Here is a 23,865-nt window from a genome sequence, read left to right as displayed (position 1 = left end):
TGCAAATCATTTTTCCTGTTGACTTTGCTTGTTTCAGATCACTGTCTTGTTGCAGGACACGCCTACGTGACATGATGAATATTTTCTAATCATATTTCTTTGTGGATAAATTGTGAAAGAGACATACAGTATGCTTTCATTTTGTCCGTTCTAAAACCACGAAGGGGTACAAACTTTCACTTGTTTCAGCTGAAAAGAGTTTGAGTTTAATGACTTGTTTTTTTCAAATTCATAACATGCAGAAAATTGATTTTAACCTTGTAACTATGAATAAATGATTATAGTGTATAAATTACACATCTTAGACGCTCTATAGTAAATTCGGTAAGCGTATACGGCCCTTTCATTTGCCCCTCTGTTTAACTGCCCCTGTGGCTGTGCAGACCTGGGAAGACCCCCGATTTTAAGGATGTGGTAAATAAGCACTTTATTTTTAACTAGGTGTTGTTTCAGTCATTTATAGGCATCAGACAGAAGCTTCGTTCACATGACTGTGGCTTAGGGGCAGGAAAAGCAAGGCAAAAGTTAACTTTGCTCTTTCATGTGACCCTCATCAGTGTTTTGTTGTAAATTCAGGGTCACTGTATGGTTAGAAATGAAATATATAACAGAATTCTTGTTTATTTAATGGTCTGATTAAAACACCATTAGAAATATTACAGCTATTCAAGTCGAAGAGTAATGTCCGCATCCCTGTTGACATGAACGCCTGTTCATTTATACGAGGTGTTTAAAACTCTTTAAGACATGAAAAGTTAAACAGGATCAACCTCACAGGCTGTCTGCTGTAAGTGTTCGAGTTCAACAGGGATCAGGAAAACAGCGATCACATGACTTAAATGGAAATTTTCACAGAGAAGAGATCTGTGATAAGGGAATAAAAATATATCAATGTGTTCTTTCAGAAATACAGGAAAGGCAGACACAAAGACACGACCAAAAAAAGAAAGAAAAGAATTATGAATAACAAATATGATTATTGGAAAATCCAACACAGGAATGTTTTGAAAATCTGAATAGTTGGTATTTACATTTTAGACATTAAAACACATTTTCAGATATTTTGGGGATTTGTGATAATGAAGGAACATCTCGAAAACCTGACTCGCATCAAATATTTTGAAGTAAGGGTGTGTGTACTGTACATTTGCAGGCTTCTGTAAATCTGGTAAGATCACATTTGAGGCTCATACCAAAGACAGAAGAAACCATCTGAACATCTCATCTCATTACACTCTAAAAAATAAAGGTGCTTCAGTGGTTCTTCAAATCTCTGGATGGTTCCATGCAGAGTCAAAACTCTGTGATGAACCATTACATTATGTGAAAGGTTCTTCACATTGGAAATGGTTCTTCAGAGCCTGGCATTCTCTTACCATTTGCTGGTCAATGCACATAGGCTATGCTTACACAAATCTGTCTTCACTGCTCAAACAAATGGTTTAAATGGTTCTTTAAAGAACTGTTGCATGAACGGTTCTTTGAAGCCCTGAAAAAGGTTCTTCTATGGCATTGCCCTGAAGAACCGGTACTGGCCCCATTATTTTTTAGAGTGTATCTCTAGCCGCTTTATCCTGTTCTACAGGGTCGCAGGCAAGCTGGAGCCTATCCCAGCTGACTACGGGCGAAAGGCGGGGTACACCCTGGACAAGTCGCCAGGTCATCACAGGGCTGACACATAGACACACACAACCATTCACACTCACATTCACACCTACGGTCAATTTAGAGTCACCAGTTAACCTAACCTGCATGTCTTTGGACTGTAGGGGAAACCGGAGCACCCGGAGGAAACCCACGTGGACACGGGGAGAACATGCAAACTCCGCACAGAAAGGCCCTCGCCGGCCACGGGGCTCGAACCCGGACCTTCTTGCTGTGAGGTGACAGCGCTAACCACTACACCACCGTGCCGCCCTACAATCAAGCCAGTGCTATCGAGAACAAGTCTGTTGATGTTGATTTTAAAAGTAACATAGTAAATTACACAGGGAAATGAATACTTAAGTCTGAGTGAAAAATACTGTAGTGAGTATTCTTGGTCGTTAGCTTTATGCACAGCAGAAAAGTTTCTCATTGGATATTCGCATCAGCTCCAATGCATGATGTCATGTTTTTTTGACAACCATGCAATATCGTAAACCATATTCAACACTCATTCTCCATTGGGTAGAGTGACGTAATACACGTAGGATAAGTGATATGCTAATAATATTGCATGCTATCAAACCAAATGAATGAAACCCACTAGAAGGGAATAGAACACGCTTTTATTCCATTGCAAAAGTGTCCTGTATGTATAACAATTCCCAATATTTCACTCCGATGATGTCACTCCCAGTGTTTTCCCGCTGTCAAAATGGTGAACCGGTTCAAAATTAAAATTCTTTTGATTAACTTCCATTTTTTTTGGTGTGTGAATGTGCCCATATAATATAAAGAACATTACACAGTGGTGCGAAAAATATATCACACGTTTGCTTCGCTCACTCATGATATATACATTCACCACTCAAAGATAAACTTCATATCTTCGTGCAACTGTGTAATATCTTCTATATATGTACTACAGTTTCTTCATTGTATATTTTATTACTTTTAAGCGATACAAATTACAGCATAAAAGCGATATTTGAATACTATTACTATTCCTATTACATTCATTCTTATATCTTGATTCCTTCTGTGATCTGCCAAAGCAGTCATATGACCCTCTATCTGTGGAATGCATTAACGAATGGCCTTAATTTCCTTCTTGACTCATGTAACATTCAGGACTGTGTCTGTACTGCATTCACAGGTTTCTGAAACGCAAAAAAAAAGTGTTATTCCTGAAGACTCAAATACACAGCACTATAAAATACTTTTTCAGTTTCACAACACTGTATGGAAAAGATCGCTATTCTTTGAAAAAAGGTTCCATCTAGAACCCGAGATGATTTTTCAGTTTGTTCCTCTCTGAGGCTCTTTAATGGTTACAACTGGAATAGAGGAGTTCCCTTTTGTAGATCTGCTTTTAGAAAAAAAAATAGCTATCCAAATCACTTAAAGTGTAAAAATTTTTTTTAGGTTTAAAAAAAAAAACTGCCTAACATTAACTAAAAATTAAATATGCTTTAGAGGATCTAGAGCCCTTAAAGCTTCTATGTTGAACTCTACAACAACATCGAACACTATTATAACCCTTAATTATCCAATAAACATTTAGAAAACACTCGAAGAACCTTTCTTACAAACTCCAAATGATTAGTAATTATTTTAAATACAGTACTTAGAACCTGTTATAAACTCAACAGCATTGGTACTTTGGACCAAAGTGTTCCGGGGGACATACTTTTAAATTATTTTATATTGTTCTCTTAGATGCTTTAGTAGTTTACAAGTTTTTTTTTTTTTTTAATTGAAAATCCCCTTCTGGAGTTATCACTCCAGTGATAACTCCAGATGGGGACACCAGGCCCTTCGAGATACAAGCAGGAGTGCTGCAAGGAGACACCTTGGGACCATACAGTACCTATTTGTGATAGTTTTGGACTATGCACTCAGGGTAGCCATAGAGGGGAAAGAAGAGGAGCTAGGCTTCCAATTGGTGAGGAGAAGGAGTAGAAGAATTGGACCATGAACAGTCACGGACCTGGACTTTGCTGAAGATATAACACTCCTTTCAGAGGAAATCCAGCAAGCCCAGAAGCTACTCCGAAATGTAGAAACCTCAACTGCAAGGGTGGGCTTACAGATGAATGCAGGAAAAACCAAGTTCATGGCATTCAACCAACAGATGCCAGTCTGTATGAAGACCACAGATGGATCTGTACTTGAGAAAGTGGAAGACTTCAAGTATCTGGGGTCACACATGGAAAGCACCTCTAAGGACATCATCTCTCGAAAAGCAGCAGCATGGAGAGCCTGTAACAAGCTTGGGAAGATCTGGAAGTCAGACCTTTCAAGTAAGCTCAAAGTACATCTCTTTCTTTCGACAGTGGAGTCAGTGCTCTTATACGGCTGCGAAGCATGGACAGTCACTCCTAAACTGGAGAAACAGCTAGACGGTTGCTATATGAGGATGTTCAGATGTGTTCATAACATAAAATGGGACCAACACTGCACAAATAAAGAGCTGTATGCTGGACTCCCCAAACTATCCGATAAAGTACGAGCCAGACGTCAGAGGCTTGCTGGACACTGTTTCAGAAATAACAAGGAAGTAGTGTCCAACTTGGTGCTATGGTCTCCAGCACACGGGAAAAGGAGGCCTGGAAGACAGCCCCTCACCTATGTGGATGTGCTGAAAAGAGACACTGGTCTACAAGCCGATGGCATGGGGAAGGCTATGCAGGACAGGAGCTTCTGGGCTGCCAAGATGGTTCGGGTGGCAGACAAGGACTGGCACCTGACATAAATGAAAAAAAAAGAAAAAAAATTGAAAATCACCTTGACTCTTTTTTCTCATGTTGTTTAGACACTATAAGATAAGAAAGGCTTATTTTGTGTCTGTGCTTTTAAATATTAAATATGTAAATAGCTTGACTCTGATTGGCTAATATCTTTAAATTAGAACTCTGTCAGTCACACCCATGGTCTTCATGTTGCTGTTTTTATGATGACATCCAGATGTTTGTGTACACATAAAACAAATATTCCTAAATATTTCCATAGCTTGTGTGCCCTGTCACATCCCTAATACTGATTAAACTGCCTTTCCAAGCTAACCCGAACTAGCAACAGCTAACTGCCTGACATGGTGAAAATGAACCCTCGGTAACGTTAGTGCTTACAGGAGTTACCTCTAACAAATTTATCCAAATCACACAACAAGGAGTTGCTTATTACTACAACATGATGATCAATTCAGAAACTATACGTTTTATCTAAATTTAGCTTTATGGAAAGAATGCTAATGTTAGCTGAAAAGGCTAATGTTACCTGAGGGCTTTGACTGGTCATACAAGTGAGCTAAGGTTCAGTCCAAAAGGAGAAATATAGTATTACAATATCCAATACAACATTGAACATTTTATTTTTCTGGACATTTTGAACAGTTTGTGGACTAGCGGTCGACGACAACAGAGTTGGAATGGCTCCGTCTTCTTGATCTTCAGATTGCTCTGGGCGGTTACATGTTAATGCTAATGTAGGGTGACCAGACGTCCCGGTTTTACCGGGACAGTCCCGATTTGGGGTTGTGTGTCCCGAGTCGCGACAAAAGTCTGTCGGGACACGGATATGTCCCGGTTTTCGCCACTCGCGACGTTTGCGACTGAGCAGCGTGGGAATCATTAGCGGAGAAATGTCTGCATTTACTATTTTGATGAATTGGCAGGAATCGCAAACTTTCCTGGTTACTGCCCCCTGGCCCTGTGGCATGGGTGTTTATTTAGCCACATTATTCCAGACAACAGAACGTGTTGCCATGCAACAATAAAATAAACATTAACTGGCGCGAATGTTCTTTGTCTAGCAGCTAGCAGCAGTAATGCCGCAGCAATTATGCCGAAAAAAAAATTTAACTTTTCCAAAGATTTACAGGGCACCTACCCCTTCCTCCGAGAGGTGCAGAACAATGCGCACGAAGCCTACTGTACACACTGTAAGTGCTTCGTTCTTGTACTGAGTTGGGTAGCCTATGTTGCAAATGCTGTGCGCTCCTGTGGGGGCTTTCCTCGGGCTGTCACCCCTCTCCTCCTTTACTGCTGTTTTGTTTGAGTGTATATTTACGGAAGCCGCGAGAGGCCCTTCATATAATCTTTTTTTATTCACCTTGTTATCCCGAGATAACGACATAATTAATTCAGGATCTCCAGAAAACAACACAACTAATTCGAGATCTCAGCTGGATCCCTGTATCTCCGTCGGTAGAGACGAAGCCGGGCCAGTCTTCTGCGGAGGTGCCACGGACTAATTTTGAAATTATCCCTTATTAAAAGACTTAATGCAGTCTCTCCCTGTGTCAACCCCTGATCAAAATATTGCCTTATTAGGTGATCGATTATTCCAGACATTCTAATGACCAAAGTTGCGTCTATACAGAATGAGAAATAGCCCCAAAGTCAGCATATCACAAGTCTCTTGGCGCACCTGAATGAACCATTTCTCAGCTGTTTACTCGAGATCTCGGAATAATTGTTTTGTTTTCTCGAGATCTTGAATTAGTTGTGTTGTTTTCTTGAGATCCTGAATTAATTATGTCGTTATCTCGGGATAACAAAGTGAATAAAAAAAAAAGGATTATATGAAGGGCCTCTCTCGGCTTCCGTAGTATATATTCTCAAATCACTTGTCTCTTTTTTGTTTCTGTTTAACATACCAGTACCATTCTGACAGTTTGGCCATATTGCTGTGTTGAACAGCTTGTCTTCCATTAAAGTGTTCACTTTTGTACACATCTTCTTGCTTTATTCATTCAGTTGTGGGGAATGGTTAGTAAGGTTGATTCTGACCTAGGCTATGTTGAGGTCACATATCTACTTTTTAAGTTCATGCTATAGTGCATACAATTTTAGAGATATAGCCTACATGTGCATATGCATTCTTCTTGGTGTTCTCACAAACAGGTGAAATAAATCAGTGTAAATTTGGCCTATGGACATAGCCTGGCCTATTCTCAGCCGTTACAAAATCTGTTGTCTGACCATAATTTAACTGATCTGTATACCACTATGCTACTAGATAACAAAATGCCTGTTTGTTTTATTTCATGTGAGATGTTGATAAATGTGAGCTTCAACAAAATGATAAGAGCACCTCTCTGAGTGTCACGTTCACGTAAAAAAATAGGTGTGCATGCACGAGCATGGTCGCGTGCAAAAGTGTCCCGGTTTCAGACTAGGGAAATCTGGTCACCCTATGCTAATGTTAATGTATTTTTGTAATTGGTGTGTGTGGCAGCGGGGGCATGGTCAAGCGCCGGTCTGTGACAGGAGGGCGGAGCCAGGGAAGGTGAGTGGCAGAATCGCTACACCTGACGGTAGTTAACCTGTGTTTTGTGTGTGTTTTCCCAGTAACCGCTCCCTATTTAAGGAGGCAGAGGGAGAGCAGAGGGAGCGCAACCTGGGACCGGATGCAGAGTGTGTTTGTGTGTGTATATGGGCTTACGCCGCAGTTCGACTGAAAAGTTGTGTAAATAAATAGCCTTCTCTGCCTCTAAAACGTTGTCCTGCCGTCCTCTGTGCTCCACCCACACTTTAATAGCGCTACAGTGGTGCCGAAACCCGGGAAAAGGTGGAGCACCAACTTTGCAGCCCCATGGAATCCTCCCCGTTCGCGGACTTGGTCCACGCCCTTGCCACGGCTCAGCAGAGCCAGCACCAGGCACTCGTCACGCTCCGAAAGGAGCAGGAGCGACGCTTCGAAGCCCTGGTGCTGGCCCAGCAGGAAGATCGAGAGGCGTTCCAGCATCTCCTCGCGTCGGCGGGGTCCACCAGCGCCCCGGCCGCGGGCCCGTCTCCCCTCACTTTGACCAAGATGGGCCCGCAGGATGACCCCGAGGCATTTATCACCTTGTTCGAGCACGTTGCCGAAGCCTCGGGGTGGCCGATGGAGCAGTGCGCGGTGCGCCTCCTCCCCCTCCTGACGGGAGAGGCACAGCTGGCCGCACTACAGCTCCCCGCCGACCGCCGGCTGGCCTACGCCAACCTTCGCCGGGCCGTCCTCCAGCACGTGGGGTGCACGCCCGAGCAACAGCGCCAGCGCTTCCACGCGCTGCAGATGGAGGAAGTTGGCCGGCCATTCGCGTTCGGCCAGCAGCTCCGGGACGCCTGCTGGCGGTGGCTGAGGGCCGACGATCGCGACGCCGAGGGAATCATCGATCAGGTGGTGCTGGAGCAATTCATCGCCTGCTTACCAGCCGGAACCGCGGAGTGGGTCCAGTGCCACCACCCGGCGTCGCTGGATCAGGCCGTAGGACTGGCGGAGGATCATTTGGCGGCTGTTCCGGTGGCAGGACGGCCGACAACGCCATCTCCTCTCTCCTCTTCTCTCTCTCTTTCTCCCCTCCCTTCTGTGTCCCGTCCTCGCCCCATTCCCCCACCACGGAGGCGGGGGCCGGCTCCACCCCAGCCCTCCCGTTTCTCCCTTCTGTGTCTGTCTCTCCCCCCCCTCAGGTGAGTGAGCCCCAGAACACAGCTGCAGAGGGAAGGCCCGGGCTGGTTTGCTGGCGCTGCAGGGAACCGGGCCACCTGCAGCAACAGTGCGCAGCAATGGAGGTGGGGGCAGTGGTGCGGATCCCCAACGCGCCAGAAGCTGCCCTCGATCGGGCCGGAGCGTATCGCATACCGGTGAGTGTACAAGGGGCTACATATCAGGCGTTGGTGGATTCGGGTTGCAATCAGACCTCGATCCGCCAAAGCCTGGTGCAAGACGAGGCATTGGGGGGAGCACAGGGGGTGAAGGTGTTGTGTGTGCACGGGGATGTTCACAGATACCCGTTGGTGTCGGTCCACATATATTTCAGAGGGGAAAAATCTATAGTGAAGGCGGCGGTTAATCCTCGCCTTACCCACTCTTTGATTTTGGGGACTGATTGGCCGGGATTTCAGGGTTTAATGGCACGCCTAGTAAAGAGTGGGTCCTGCCGGTTGACAGGGGAGGGTCCCGGTGTCGCTTTGGCTGGAGCTGCGGTCGCAGAGCCGTCTACGTCATCTCTGCGACAGAGTGAGGAGCCGCCGGCTCCTCCTCTTTCTATTGGGGAATCCCTCACGGATTTCCCACTGGAACAATCGTGAGACGAGACTCTGTGACACGCGTTTGACCAAGTGAGAGTAATCGATGGTCAAACGCTCCAGCCGAACGCCACCCCGTCCTTCCCCTATTTTTCCATTTTGAAGGATAGATTATACTGAGTGACGCAGGACACTCAGACGAAAGAGCGAGTCACCCAGTTATTAATTCCAAAGAGCCGCCGGGAATTGGTATTCCAGGCGGCTCACTTTAATCCCATGGCTGGACACCTCGGGCAGGATAAGACACTAGCCCGGATAATGGCCCAATTCTATTGGCCGGGGATTCGCAGTGACGTCCGTAAGTGGTGTACGGCGTGCCGTGAATGCCAGTTAGTAAATCCAGCGGCCATTCCAAAAGCGCCCTTGCGCCCCCTACCATTAATCGAGACCCCGTTCGAAAGAATTGGGATGGATCTCGTCGGGCCATTAGATCGGTCAACACGAGGGTACGGCTTTATATTGGTTCTGGTGGACTATGCAACGCGATACCCGGAAGCGGTGCCTCTTCGCAATATCTCAGCATGCAGTATTGCAGAGGCCCTCTTCCACATCATCTCCCAGGTTGGAATCCCGAAAGAGATTCTGACTGACCAAGGCACCTCGTTTATGTCACGAACACTGAGCGAACTGTATGGGCTACTGGGTATTAAGCCGATCCGCACCAGCGTTTATCACCCACAGACGGACGGTTTAGTTGAATGGTTCAATCGCACTCTCAAGAATATTATCAAAGAATTCGTAAGTGAGGACGCACATAACTGGGATAAGTGGCTCGAACCCTTGTTATTTGCAGTGCGAGAGGTCCCCCAAGCCTCCACGGGGTTCTCCCCGTTTGAATTATTATATAGGCGTAAGCTGTGCGGCATCTTAGATGTACTGCGGGAAAATTGGGAGGAGGGACCTTCACAGAGCAAAAATGAAATTCAGTACGTTATGGACCTGCGCGCAAAACTCCACACGCTCACCCACCTAACTCAGGAGAATTTGCGGCAGGCCCAGGAACGGCAAGCCCGCCTGTACAACAAGGGCACACACCTTAGAGAGTTCACTCCGGGAGATAAGGTACTCATCCTGTTGCCCACGTCGAGCTCCAAATTAATCGCCAAGTGGCAAGGACCCTTTGAGGTCACACGGCGAGTCGGGGATGTCGACTATGAGGTTAGGCGAACGGACAGGGAGGGGGCACTACAGCTCTACCACCTCAATCTGCTGAAACTCTGGAATGAGGAGGTCCCCGTGGCGTTGATGTTGGTAGTTCTGGAGAAGGCGAAGCTGGGGCCGGAGGTTCAAAAAGGGACATTGGCATCACATACCTCTCCGGTCCCCTGTGGAGACCACCTCTCCCCGACCCCACTCACGGAGGTTGCCCAGTTGCAGGCTGAGGTTTCGGATGTGTTCTCGCCCCTGCCTGGTCGCACTAACCTCATAGAACACCACATAGAGACGCCCCTGGGGGTGGTAGTGCGTAGCCACCCTTATAGACTACCCGAACATAAAAAAAAAAAGTGGTTCGGGAAGAACTTCAGGCCATGCTCAAAATGGGCATCGTAGAGGAGTCCCACAGTGACTGGAGCAGCCCGGTGGTCTTGGTTCCCAAGGCCGACGGCTCAGTCCGGTTCTGTGTGGACTATAGAAAAGTCAACGCGGTGTCTAAATTCGACGCGTACCCAATGCCTTGTATTGATGAGCTGCTCAATCGACTAGGCACGGCTCACTTTTACTCGACACTGGATTTGACGAAGGGATATTGGCAGATCCCCTTGACTCCATTATCCCGGGAGAAAACGGCCTTTTCCACACCGTTCGGCTTACACCAGTTCGTCACACTTCCGTTTGGGCTGTTTGGGGCGCCCGCTACGTTTCAGCGGCTGATGGACCAGGTCCTCCGGCCCCACGCCACCTATGCGGCCACTTACCTAGACGACATTATCATTTATAGTAATGACTGGCAGTGGCACCTGCAACACCTGAGGGCTGTCCTTAGGTCGCTGAGGCGGGCGGGACTCGCTGCCAACCCAAAGAAGTGTGCAATTGGGCGGGTGGAAGTACGGTATCTGGGCTTCCACTTGGGCAACGGGCAGGTGCGTCCCCAAATTAATAAGACAGCAGCGATTGCGGCCTGCCCGAGGCCCAAGACCAAAAAGGGGGTGAGACAGTTCCTGGGGCTGGCTGGCTACTATCGTAGGTTTATACCTAATTATTCAGACATCACCAGCCCGCTGACTGACCTCACTAAAAAGGGGGCGCCAGATCCGGTCCAGTGAACGGAGCAGTGCCAGCGGGCTTTCTCTGAGGTAAAGGCTGCACTGTGTGGGGGGCCACTTTTACACTCCCCTGACTTCTCTCTCCCTTTTATGTTACAGATGGATGCGTCGGACAGAGGGCTGGGGGCCGTCTTGTCCCAGCAGGTGGAGGGGGAGGATCGCCCAGTCCTATACATCAGCCGGAAGCTGTCAGTGCGTGAGGGGCGCTACAGCACGATTGAGAAGGAGTGCCTGGCGATCAAGTGGGCGGTCCTCACCCTCCGTTACTACCTGCTGGGGCGCCCTTTCACCCTCTGTTCGGACCACGCGCCCCTCCAGTGACTCCACCGCATGAAGGATGCCAACGTGCGGATCACCCGTTGGTATCTGGCACTCCAACCCTTCAACTTCAAGGTGGTCCACAGGCCGGGGGCGCAGATGGTCGTGGCGGACTTCCTCTCCCGTCGGGGGGGGGGGGAGTCGGCTGCAGGCCGGACGGGCGCCCGGCCTGAGTCGGGCGGTGGGGGTATGTGGCAGCGGGGGTGTGGTCAAGCGCCGGTCTGTGACAGGAGGGCAGAGCCAGGGAAGGTGAGTGGCAGAATCACTACACCTGACGGTAGTTAACCTGTGTTTTGTGTGTGTTTTCCCAGTAACCGCTCCCTATTTAAGGAGGCAGAGGCGGAGGGAGAGCAGAGGGAGCGCAACCCGGGACCGGATGCAGAGTGTGTTTGTGTGTGTATATGGGCTTACGCCGCAGTTCGACTGAAAAGTTGTGTAAATAAATAGCCTTCTCTGCCTCTAAAACGTTGTCCTGCCGTCCTCTGTGCTCCACCCACACTTTAATAGTGCTACAGTGTGTTTTCTCAATCTATTTTCTTTCCATGATCATTGCAGGCTGGGAACGATACAGTCCACTTTGAAATGCCCAGTACATTCCTCAAGTCACATCACAAATCTTATCTTAGTCTCATCACAGTTTTCCACATCGTGTTCCTCCAAGAGTTCATCAGTGGTTCATTGTACAACTAAATATTCTTAGCTTCCTGAAAGGGATTTCTTTCAAATTCCTTCAGATAGAGAAAAAAATTGTTGTCGGATTCTACAGAGAACCATTAAGAGCTCCTTCAGAGGATCAACCAAAGGACACTTAAAGGTTCTAAATGTTTTAAACTCACACACAGCATCTAACATGTCCCGAGTTGAACAACATATCAATATTTCAATATATACTGTTCAATTTACACATTTATTCCAGATTATTTTCTTCTTCTTTTTTTTGCTAATCGATATCCTTCTCGAAGTGTATTGTTTTCTTTGATTGTTTTTCTCCCATGCAGGGGAGAGCAGGGAGACATGGGACAGTTTGTATTCCCATAAATTAATGTCCTCCAATCATGTTTTAGACTCAATCAGATGTTAAGATGTGGGCCCTTGGAGTAACCTACTTCCTTTGGAGACACGAAGCTGGACACTGCAGTAAGGTTTGTGCAGTTCAATATTTTATCAACCAAAACGTATATTTTCTACTTCGCCTCCACCTCCATTCCATGGTGTACTGTACGCTGTGAATCTGGGATTTGTTAGGAATTAAAGTATGTAGCCTAGATTTACCACATATATATATATATAGTATTATTCTATTCACATTCACTGGATATGAGCAGTCGCACACTCTGATTGGCTACTCTACTACTAGGCTATCAGCTCATATACCATGAGTAGAGAAAAACAAAATGGCGGCGCATGTTGCTGAACCAACCAAGGACGAAATAAAAACTCTACTTGAAAACAAAACCCCCAAAAATACAAAAAAGCAACAAAATATGGAATGAAAGTATTTGATGGTAAGAGTGTATCTTTTTTATTTTTCAAGAATTATTATTATTATTATTATAGAATTTTGCGCAAATTGCTCCTGTCATTTTGCCAGTTTGTTTACATTCTAAGCGGAAATGATTTTGTCGTACATTTTGTATAAAGTTTTTATTTATCAAATTTGCAAAAAAAATTTTTAAAAACACTCTGTTTGTCAAAATCCAGTGAATGTGGATAGAATAAAACAGTTATTCCACTCAATCTCATCGTACACAGCTTATAGCCAAGTTGGTGCTACGTGCATCATTGGCTATCTGCTCATGATGGCTCAATTTCATGGAATAACCGTTAAATATTTATTAAACTTAAATTCTGCAGGAGAAACATTTAAGGATTTTTTTTTTTTCAAAATGGCCTGATGGGGATAGTTGGGACAGCTCATCATGTTCCAGGTTTTTTCTTCTGGTTTAGAGATATAAAATTGTTTAAAACATTTTGCTAAAAATGTGGGCGTGTCCCTGCATGAGGATGAATCTTATTTCATTCCTTCTTGAGAATGGAACTGTTTTGTTGAGTCAGGTTTTGGGGAAACTGACATTTTTCTATCACTGTATGTTCATGTTCATACCTGCTATACCTCGAGAGAGAGAGAGAGCGAGAGAGAGAGAGAGAGTGTGTGTTTAGTCTACGTCTAGTTCATATCTAGAGTGTTTATACTGTTTATATTGTCTGTTTGAGTGTTTAGTCTGTGTGTAGTTCTTATCTAGTGTTTACACTGTTTATATTGTCTGAGTGTTTAGTCTATGTCTAGTTCCTATCTAGTGTTTATACTGTTTATTTATATATATGTTTATATTGTTTGAGTGTTTAGTCTATGTCTAGTTCCTATCTAGAGTGTTTATACTGTTTATATTGTTTGTTTTTTCAATTATTCTATTTTTTATTTATTGCATTGCCTGTTTGCACCGTGGATCAGAAAGGACTGATATTTCATCTGTGCTGTATGTCGAGCATGTATAGCATATTTGACAATAAAGTTGACTTGACTTGACTTCATACGGTTCATATGGTACAAGTTCTGATAATAAATAAAAATTAAACATGTCGGATTAAGCTAGGTATTTTATTTTTGTTCCATGTCTCATCACTATGTCCCAAGTCTCCCAACATAATGTCCCATATCTCCCTTCAATATCTCATGTCTCCCTGCAAAAAATAATGACTGAAAAAGTGAAGCCTGAAGACTAGTATATGTGACAAGCTGAGAAAGTAATGTAGTGGTAAGCGGGTATGAGACGCAAAGACTCAAATGCAATTGCAATTATAATGGGGTTGTTTTCGAAATGTTGCATGAACAGCAGTCAGTTATTAAAATAAACACCTCTGTTCTTACAGGATGTTTTAGTGTCTACCAGATGTTTCGGTCGTAGATAAAAAAATCTTTAACTTTTATAATTGATAAAGTCTCCATTTCTGTGAATGTAATGACTGAATGTCGTCTTTGAGTTTAACTCTTCAACTGATTTACAAATTCAGTTAAATGTAAACAGATCAGTTTGTCATACACTTACTTGTTCGGTGTTTGTTAAATTTATTTTGTTAAATTTTTTTACGAAATTAAAATTTATATTGTGTTTAAAGGTCCCATGGCATGAAATTTTCACTTTCTGAGGTTTTTTAACGTTAAAATGAGTTCCTCTGACCTTCTTAAGTCACCCCAGTGGCTAGAAATTTCATAATGTGTAAACCAAACTATGCCCAACATTTGAGAATGGCGCGTCAAAACGGCGCGTTGATAAGCTCTTCCCTTTACTACGTCAGCAAGGGAGATGATCCCCACACCCCCCCCTCTGGATTCCCACCCACTGTATGGATTGCCCGCCCAGTTGTATTGAGGAGACCATAGAGGACACAACAACATGGCACCACCTAAGCGAACGAAACATGGAAATTGCGCTGTACATGGATGTGACAACACAGAAAAGAGTCTGTTTTTACTGCCAACGGGAGAGCCCCTGAAGACGCAGTGGCTTAATTTTATTTACTTCAATAATACGCTGTCGAGTCTACCTAAGACGGTGTATATTTGTCGGAAGCATTTTCCTGAGGAATGTTTCCACAACTTGGGACAGTACAGGGCAGGTTTTGCACATCAACTGTCACTGAAGCCTGGGTCCGTACCAAGCATCCCTGCCGCATCAGCAACAAACACCGAACAAGTAAGTGTATAACTGTTAAGTCGTTTTGCCGTGTTTTAAAATCGGTGCGTTAGCCTAGCAATGGCTACATTAGCTGTGCAGCTAACCGCTTCCTGCAGTTAGCCAGGTAATCTGCGCTACAAAACTAAAGAGCATGCAGCATGCTCTGGTAAACTGAGTTTAGTCTGGAAATTTACTGTAACTTATGAGCTTATGTTTGACTATTGCTCCGCAATGCATGTCTTCTGTTGGATAAGCGATATGTTGCTGTAGTTGCTGCTTCTATCCTCTTTGGTTATGGAGTGTGTGTTCAAGCCTAGGGTATTATACGTTCGTAAACTACCACTCCGAACACTCTCACTCTCTGTTCTCTGTGTCATGTTGAGTTTACGAAAGGAGTCCGAGGGAGAACGGGGTTTTGTCTTAGCAGCGTGGCTACAGGCGCTGATAGCAGCGAGTATGTGTGTGCGCAGCTTGGTCAAGCCCCTCCCCCTCCCCCCATGGCCCGCCCCCACCCTCTACCCTTCCCCGCCTCCTGCTTCTCATTAGCAAAACGACGCACTGGGAAAAGCGCTGAAATGGGGCTTTCTCCCAGGAGGCTATATTTACGTGCCGAGGGTTCATTTCGAGAAAGGCTGCGGATATAACATCCGGAAGCCTCCACGAGCCCGTTTAAAGCATCAACAAAACACCATGCCATGGGACCTTTAAACTCCATTATTCTGTATCTGAGAATAAGGAGCTCTGACACACTTTAGCCACTAGAGCATACTGTAGTCCACTTTTTTTTTGGGTTCAGACTATGATATGAACATATTTCAATTTTTTTGAATTGATAGATTTTTATTTCTCGTTCTGTCCTCCACAACACGTTTTACACATCTGTAGTCCATTCACCTTTATTTGTTCACAATTCAAAACATGCACACGCAAGACAGGATGACACAAATGATGTGATTTATTGCCTCTATATTATTGCATTAGCTACAGCTTTATAGTGTATCATTAATCAAGAACAAAACAAGAGAAAACATGAGACTTTAAGACACCAGCGCTGTTGGATTCTCGATTCTGACTGGTCAGAACGTTTTGATTGATTTTCTATAACAGCAGCTGAATAAATGTCCTCATTTATGGACAATTTATGGTAGGAGTCTCAGGGGTCACTGCGTTGACACAGTCAGATTTAAGCCATAAAAGCTTCACACTTTCCGATACTTAAAATTATAATTAACTTCAAGAGAGAAAGAAAGAAAGAGATGGCAGTGAGGGAACGACTACACAGTGGTGCTCGAAAGTTTGTGAACCCTTTAGAATTTTCTATATTTCTGCATAAATATGACCAAAAGCATCACCAGATTTTCACACAAGTCCTAAAAGTTGATAAAGAGAACCCAGTTAAACAAATGAGACAAAAATATTATACTCGGTCATTTATTTATTGAGGAAAATGATCCGATATTGCATATCTGTGAGTGGCAAAAGTATGTGAACCTCTAGGATTAGCAGTTAATTTGAAGGTGAAATTAGAGTCAGGTGTTTTCAATCAATGGGATGACAATCAGGTGTGAGTGGGCACCCTGTTTTATTTAAAGAACAGGGATCTATCAAAGTCTGATCTTCACAACACGTTTGTGGAAGTGTATCATCATGGCACGAACAAAGGAGATTTCTGAGGACCTCAGAAAAAGCGTTGTTGATGTTCATCAGGCTGGAAAAGGTTACAAAACCATCTCTAAAGAGTTTGGACTCCACCAATCCACAGTCAGACAGATTGTGTACAAATGAAGGAAATTCAAGACCATTGTTACCCTCCCCAGGAGTGGTCAACCAACAAAGATCACTCTAAGAGCAAGGCGTGTAATAGTCAGCGAGGTCACAAAGGACCCCAGGGTAACTTCTAAGCAACTGAAGGCCTCTCTCACATTAGCTAATGTTAATGTTCATGAGTCCACCATCAGGAGAACACTGAACAACAATGGTGTGCATGGCAGGGTTGCAAGAAGAAAGACACTGCTCTTCAAAAAGAACATTGCTGCTTGTCTGCGGTTTGCTAAAGACCACGTGGACAAGCCAGAAGGCTATTGGAAAAATGTTTTGTGGACGGATGAGAACAAAATAGAACTTTTTGGTTTAAATGAGAAGCGTTATGTTTGGAGAAAGGAAAACACTGCATTCCAGCATAAGAACCTTATCCCATCTGTGAAACATGGTGGTGGTAGTATCATGGTTTGGGCCTGTTTTGCTGCATCTGGGCCAGGACGGCTTGCCATCATTGATGGAACAATGAATTCTGAATTATACCAGTGAATTCTAAAAGAAAATGTCAGGACATCTGTCCATGAACTGAATCTCAAGAGAAGGTGGGTCATGCAGCAAGACAACGACCCTAAGCACACAAGTCGTTCTACCAAAGAATGGTTAAAGAAGAATAAAGTTAATGTTTTGGAATGGCCAAGTCAAAGTCCTGACCTTAATCCAATGGAAATGTTGTGGAAGGACCTGAAGCGAGCAGTTCATGTGAGGAAACCCACCAACATCCCAGAGTTGAAGCTGTTCTGTACGGAGGAATGGGCTAAAATTCCTCCAAGCCGGTGTGCAGGACTGATCAACAGTTACCCGAAACGTTTAGTTGCAGTTATTGCTGCACAAGGGGGACACACCAGATACTGAAAGCAAAGGTTCACATACTTTTGCCACTCACAAATATGTAATTTTTGATCATTTTCCTCAATAAATAGATGACCCGGTATAATATTTCTGTCTCATTTGTTTAACTGGGTTCTCTTTATCTATAGGACTTGTGTGAAAATCTGATATATTTGGTCATATTTATGCAGAAATATAGAAAATTCGAAAGGGTTCGCAAACTTTCAAGCACCACTGTAATTAATATCAAGATTATACACTCACTGGCCACTTTAATAGGAACTTGTTCTTGATTCTAAGATCCTTGTTCCTGGCTGCAGGAGTGGAACCCAATGTGTTCTTCTGCTGTTGCTGAGATGATGAGGTGCTTTTCTGCTCACCACAGTTGTCAAGATGAGTTACTATATCCTTCCTGGCAGCTCGAACTGCTCAGTGGGGCATTTTCCTCTGACCCTCTCTTATCAGCAAGGCTTTGTTTCTACCCACAGAACTGTCACTCACTCACTCGATGTTTGTTTTTTTGTTTTTCACACCATTCTGTGTAAACTCTAGAGACTGTTGTGTGAAAACCCCAGGAGGAGATCAACAGTTTCTGCAATACACAAACCAAAAATACTCATCTGGCTCAAACCAACACCTCAAACCACAGTGAAAGAAAGTCACACTTTGAGATCACAATTTTTCCCATTCTGATGTTTGAAAATTGTGAGCATTAACCGAAGCTCTTGATTTGTATCTGCATGATTTGATGCATCGTGCTGCTGTCAGGGGATCGGCTGATTAGAGAACTGCATCAAACAGCACGTGGATGTATGAATGTTCCTAATAAAGTGGCCAGTGAGTGTATATGCCATGTACACAAGAGCCTTTGTCCCTAGGTCTTTGTTCCTGATTGTTTTTCACTTGTCATTTCCTCACGTGATAGTTAGTATATTTTTCTTCAATTTATATTCAGATTTTTTTTCCATATCTGATTTTCTTACATGACTATTTTCTTCACCATCTTCATCTATCACATGTAAGACATGTGTTTTTAGATCTTTTTCAGGCATAACATAATGAAATGCACCTTCACATGTTTTTCTACATGTTATTACATATCTTCCGAGCAAATGTATGGTTTTTTTTTTTCCTGAATTTTCTCTAAATGGGTGGATCCTCGCCTTCTGGTGTCTTTGTGCAGCACCATCTGTCCATGAAGAGAGTTAAAACGATCAGCTCAATTAGGCACTCAGCTGCTTTTGTCCTCCAGGTCCAGAAATCAATAGACCGCGCTTTAGCCAGGAGTCATGAGCATGCAAAATTGCCAGTGTGTTTCCCTTAGAGGAAAATACAATATCTGTTGTGCATCTTCTTCCTTCTTTCGATTGGATTTAAAGAATCTGATATCACATCCTTATGAAAACTGATCTTTGGTGTGGGCGTGGTCAGAGTGAGTAAGGGATTTTGCTTTTCTTCCTTTTTGATTCTCCAGTACAGCGTTTGTACTGACTCTTCATCTTCCCCCAACATGGATAAGGGTGTTTTTAAGTGTGTGATGGGCCAGGACGGGAAATGGTAATAAGATGATGTCTTGGGAATTCAACATGCACTGAACAAAGAACAGGAAGCTGATGTGGAGGAAATGAGGTTTTTTTTTTAAATGAGAACACAGCATGTGTCTAATGGCAACAAATGGCAACTCTGACTGACAAATGGGACAATAATAGATTATAAAAGATTTTGATAAAATCATAACATTTATAAAATAAATTCATTTAACATCATTATAGTTGGTAATTAAGAAAACAACAACTACTACTCCTATTATTATTATTATTATTATTATTATTATTATTATTATTATTATGGGCTGGCATGGTGGTGCAGTGGTTTACACTGTCGCCTCACAGCAAGAGGGTTCTGGGTTCAAACCTCGCAGTAACCTGGGGCCTTTCTGTGTGGAGTTTGCATGTTCTCCTCATGCCCTTGAGCATCTCCTCCAGGTGCTCTGGTTTCCTCTAACGGTCCAAAGACATACAAATGAGGTCAACTGGCTACTCTAAATTGCCCCATAGGTGTGGAATGGTTGTTCATCTCCCCATTAGTAATAGATATATCTGGGGAAGCAGCTTTGGAACCAAAAGGTCACCGGTTCGATTCCTTGGACCAGCAGGAATGGCTAAACTGCCCTTGAGCAAGGCACCGAACCCCCAACTGCTCCTCAGGCTGCTCTGGGTACATTGTCCATCACTCTGGATAAGAGCATCTGCCAAATGCCTGTAATGTAATGTAATGTACCCTACCTCTTACCGGAAGTCAGCTGGGATTGGCTCCAGCTTCTCCTGTGACCCTGATGGATAAACACTATAGACAATGGATAGATGGATATTATTCATCTCATCTCATCTCATCTCATTATCTCTAGCCGCTTTATCCTGTTCTACAGGGTCGCAGGCAAGTTGGAGCCTATCCCAGCTGACTATGGGCGAAAGGCGGGGTACACCCTGGACAAGTCGCCAGGTCATCACAGGGCTGACACATAGACACAGACAACTATTCACACTCGCATTCACACTTACGGTCAATTTAGAGTCACCAGTTAACCTAACCTGCATGTGTTTGGACTGTGGGGGAAACCGGAGCACCCGGAGGAAACCCACGCGGACACGGGGAGAACATGCAAACTCCGCACAGAAAGGCCCTCACCGGCCACCGGGCTCGAACCCAGATCTTCTTGCTGTGAGGCAACAACGGTAACCACTACACCACCGTGCCGCCCATGGATATTATTATTATTATTATTATTATTATTATTATTATCACACACACATCACATTATCTCTAGCCGCTTTATCCTTCTACAGGGTCGCAGGCAAGCTGGAGCCTATCCCAGCTGACTACGGGCGAAAGGCGGGGTACACCCTGGACAAGTCGCCAGGTCATCACAGGGCTGACACATAGACACAGACAACCATTCACACTCACATTCACACCTACGGTCAATTTAGAGTCACCAGTTAACCTAACCTGCATGTCTTTGGACTGTGGGGGAAACCGGAGCACCCGGAGGAAACCCACGCGGACACGGGGAGAACATGCAAACTCCGCACAGAAAGGCCCTCGCCGGCCCCGGGGCTCGAACCCAGGACCTTCTTGCTGTGAGGCGACAGCGCTAACCACTACACCACCGTGCCGCCATTATTATTATTATTATTATTATTATTATATAGCTGCATGGTCTGTGCAATCTTTGAAAAAAATCAAACATTATTTCCTAAACCCAGCTCAGGAGCAGATGCAGAAATGCTTTCATCCATGCTGTAAACCTGAGACAAAAGCACCACATGCACATCCATCCATTTGCTCACCATACACCAGAACCAATCACAAATCACCATCCTGCACTCAATAAAAGTCATGAATTGTGTATATATCCTATATATTGTTTGAACTCCGAGCTTCTGAGCATTGTAGCCTAGGTTTTTTGTGGGGTTTTTTTGGTCTAAAACTTTTCCCCTCCTTTATCACTCTATCCATGAGCTCTTCTCTGTAACGCAGTGGTGCTGATGCTGCCGCCCATGATTGCAGCCGGCTGGTTTCTCCGCAGCCTCTGATTGGCCAGCGTCTGCCTGGGCTCAGTGACGTCACCGGCCACGTGTTAAATCAGCATCTCTCTAAGCGCATGACAAAAAAAAAAAAGATGCGTCTGCGCTATAAAAGGCCGCTCTGAGCTGTCTGAGTTCTCCGCCGGCAACTTACAGGAGGAGAAAGGGAACAGCACACACACACACACACATACACACATTTATATATTTATACACACACACACATATATATATATATATATATATACACACACACACACACACACACACACGAGAGAGAGAGAGAATGAGAGAGATTGTCCACATCCAAGCCGGCCAGTGCGGCAACCAGATCGGAGCCAAGGTAAAAACACTTTCCTAATAATAATAATAATGATAATAATAGCATTTTTGCAGGAAAGAGGTGCAGTTCATAGATTATACATAGATCAGGCTTCATGGTGGAGCTTTGCGACTTCATTATGGTGTTACAGATCTTGTCCTTTTCTCAGAGTGGGGGTCGCAAAATGACTTGACAAGAAAGATGTGACCACACCCATATGATTATAGCTGCTCTTGCAGAACATCATGCTTAGAGATGCATTTTAATCTGCACGACTTTTAAAGTCGCAAAGATGAAGAAGAAAAAAAATCCTGGCGCAAAAGCGCAACAGCTGGCAAACGCGCAATTGCGCATAAATGCACTGTAATCCTAAACAAGGACATTAGTGTAATTGTGAGAGTGTGAGAGAAGAAACACTCAAATTTGGCTCTTAGTGTGGAATAGTGCTGAAAGAAATGTCCTGTATTTGGACCTGTACTGTAATGAAGCCGCAGTGTCCTTTTTTTTTTTGGCGCAGGACTCGGTGAGAACAAAGGCGCAGGTTCATTTCTTTGCTGCGCCACCAGCCAGCTGTGAAGATGTCAGATTTGATTTATGGGCTTAGAAATGATGTGAAGTCGACATTTAAACATTTCACATCAAGCCCATGAGCAGCAAAATGCAGAATGAATACTTTTGTAAAACTGCTGAGTGAAAAAAAAATCTAATAGGTTGCCTGGGAAGTTTTAATTCCTCAGGGTTTCATTTATGACTGTTCAGTAGATAATGAAGTAGTTCTGTATAATCAGTATTCCAGATGAAGAGTTTTGTCCTGGTGTGTAATATAATGAACTGCTTTGTCATGGTGCGAATGCTTGCCCATGAGTTTCTGCCTAAGGATGAGGTGAAAGCTGAAACAAGACACATCACTATGCAGACATAATGAAATGCATGATACAAATACTCCGATAAATTTAAAATCATCTTGAGTGGATGTAACGTCACGTGTCGTCTCATAGCCTAACAGGTCTATAGTTTGACACCTCATTCTGATCCTAGGTCATCGCCTAATAATACCACGGATGACTGATGCTCATTGCATCACCACCATGGATCTGTATGTCTCACCTAATTCAAAGCAGAGACCCAGAAGGATCTTGTGTCACAGTGCATAAGCCAGGGCCTTCTGTCAGAGGGGCTTTTGGAGGGAGGAAGGAAGGGGGGGGGGGACTGACGTAATGCAGTGATCTCATGCTGTCTACAGCAGGATACCCTGGCTCAACACAACACACATCTGCCCCCCTCATTACTTTCCTTTTAATGTGTGTGTGTGTGTGTGTGTGTGTGAGAGAGAGAGATCAGTTTTCCACACACTGATTAAGATTGGGGGTGTTAAAGTGGTTACCTCAGACCACTTTCTTTTAGTGGTGCTGTTTTTATTTCTATGGCACATTAAAGCAACGTCATCGGAACAACGCTTGATTTCTTTCCCTGTGTTATTAATGGACCCTTCTCTTTGTCTGTCTTTTTAAGAAATGAATACATGCCACATTTAAGAAGCAAACCCAGTCATTTGGGGATGCCTAATTACCCATTTAGATGGCAGGTCACATCTGCGTAGGACAGAACAGATAATTAGACTAAGAGATTGATAGAGACAGGAAGTGTCAGGGCAATGGAGATGGGGGTGGAGGCATAGGAGCCATGGCCCAACAGACAAAAACATCACATGGGGCCTGGGTCCTGGTGAGTTCACATACTCTTAATAGGATTGTTATAATACCATATTATTCTATCCACATTCACTGGATATGAACAATCGCATGCTCTGATTGGCTACTCTACTACTAGGCTATCAGCTCATATACCATGAGTAGAGAAAAACAAAATGGTGCAGCGTGTTGCTGAACCAACCGAGGACGAAATAAAAACTCTCCTCGAAAACATAACCCTGAAAATTGTTCTCAAGTATTTAAAAGAAACAGAAATAGCTAAAATAATATAGTTATTTTTTCTCCCCCCAATATTTCCTGTTCCATACTCCAGCCCAGTCGGTGGCGGTAATGCATCTTTAAGTTGGTTTGCCAACCACCAAAAAAAAAACCTGAAAGAAGAAGAAGAACCCCAAATAATAATTTAAAAAAGCAACAAAATATGGAATAAAAGTATTTGATGGTAAGAACGTATCTTTTTTATTTTTCAAGAATTATTATTGTCGCATTTTTCACAAATTGCACCTTTCATTTCGCTGGTTTGTTTACATTCTAAGCGGAAATGATTTTGTCGGGCATTTTGTATAAAGTTTTTATTTATTGAATTTGCAAAAAATAAAAACAAAAATGCTCTGGTTCTCAA

The 23,865-nt window shown here is 43.9% G+C and overlaps 1 protein-coding gene across 1 annotated transcript in view; it reads left to right on the top strand.

Moving 5' to 3' along the window:
- The window catches only part of LOC132887711 (tubulin beta-3 chain), a 49,750-nt gene that overhangs the window by 10,111 nt on the left and 15,774 nt on the right, over window positions 1–23,865 (top strand). The window contains exon 2 of the mRNA XM_060923243.1: window positions 12,364–12,441. Within this exon, the coding sequence (XP_060779226.1) occupies window positions 12,382–12,441 (60 nt within the window). The 5' untranslated portion in view covers window positions 12,364–12,381. The remainder of the gene's footprint in view (window positions 1–12,363; window positions 12,442–23,865) is intronic.

This window comes from Neoarius graeffei, chromosome 6 (assembly GCF_027579695.1).
Source record: "Neoarius graeffei isolate fNeoGra1 chromosome 6, fNeoGra1.pri, whole genome shotgun sequence".
Taxonomy (NCBI): domain Eukaryota; kingdom Metazoa; phylum Chordata; class Actinopteri; order Siluriformes; family Ariidae; genus Neoarius; species Neoarius graeffei.
The sequence above is the reverse complement of the archived record's forward strand: the minus strand, read 5'-3'. Positions and strand labels throughout refer to the sequence as shown.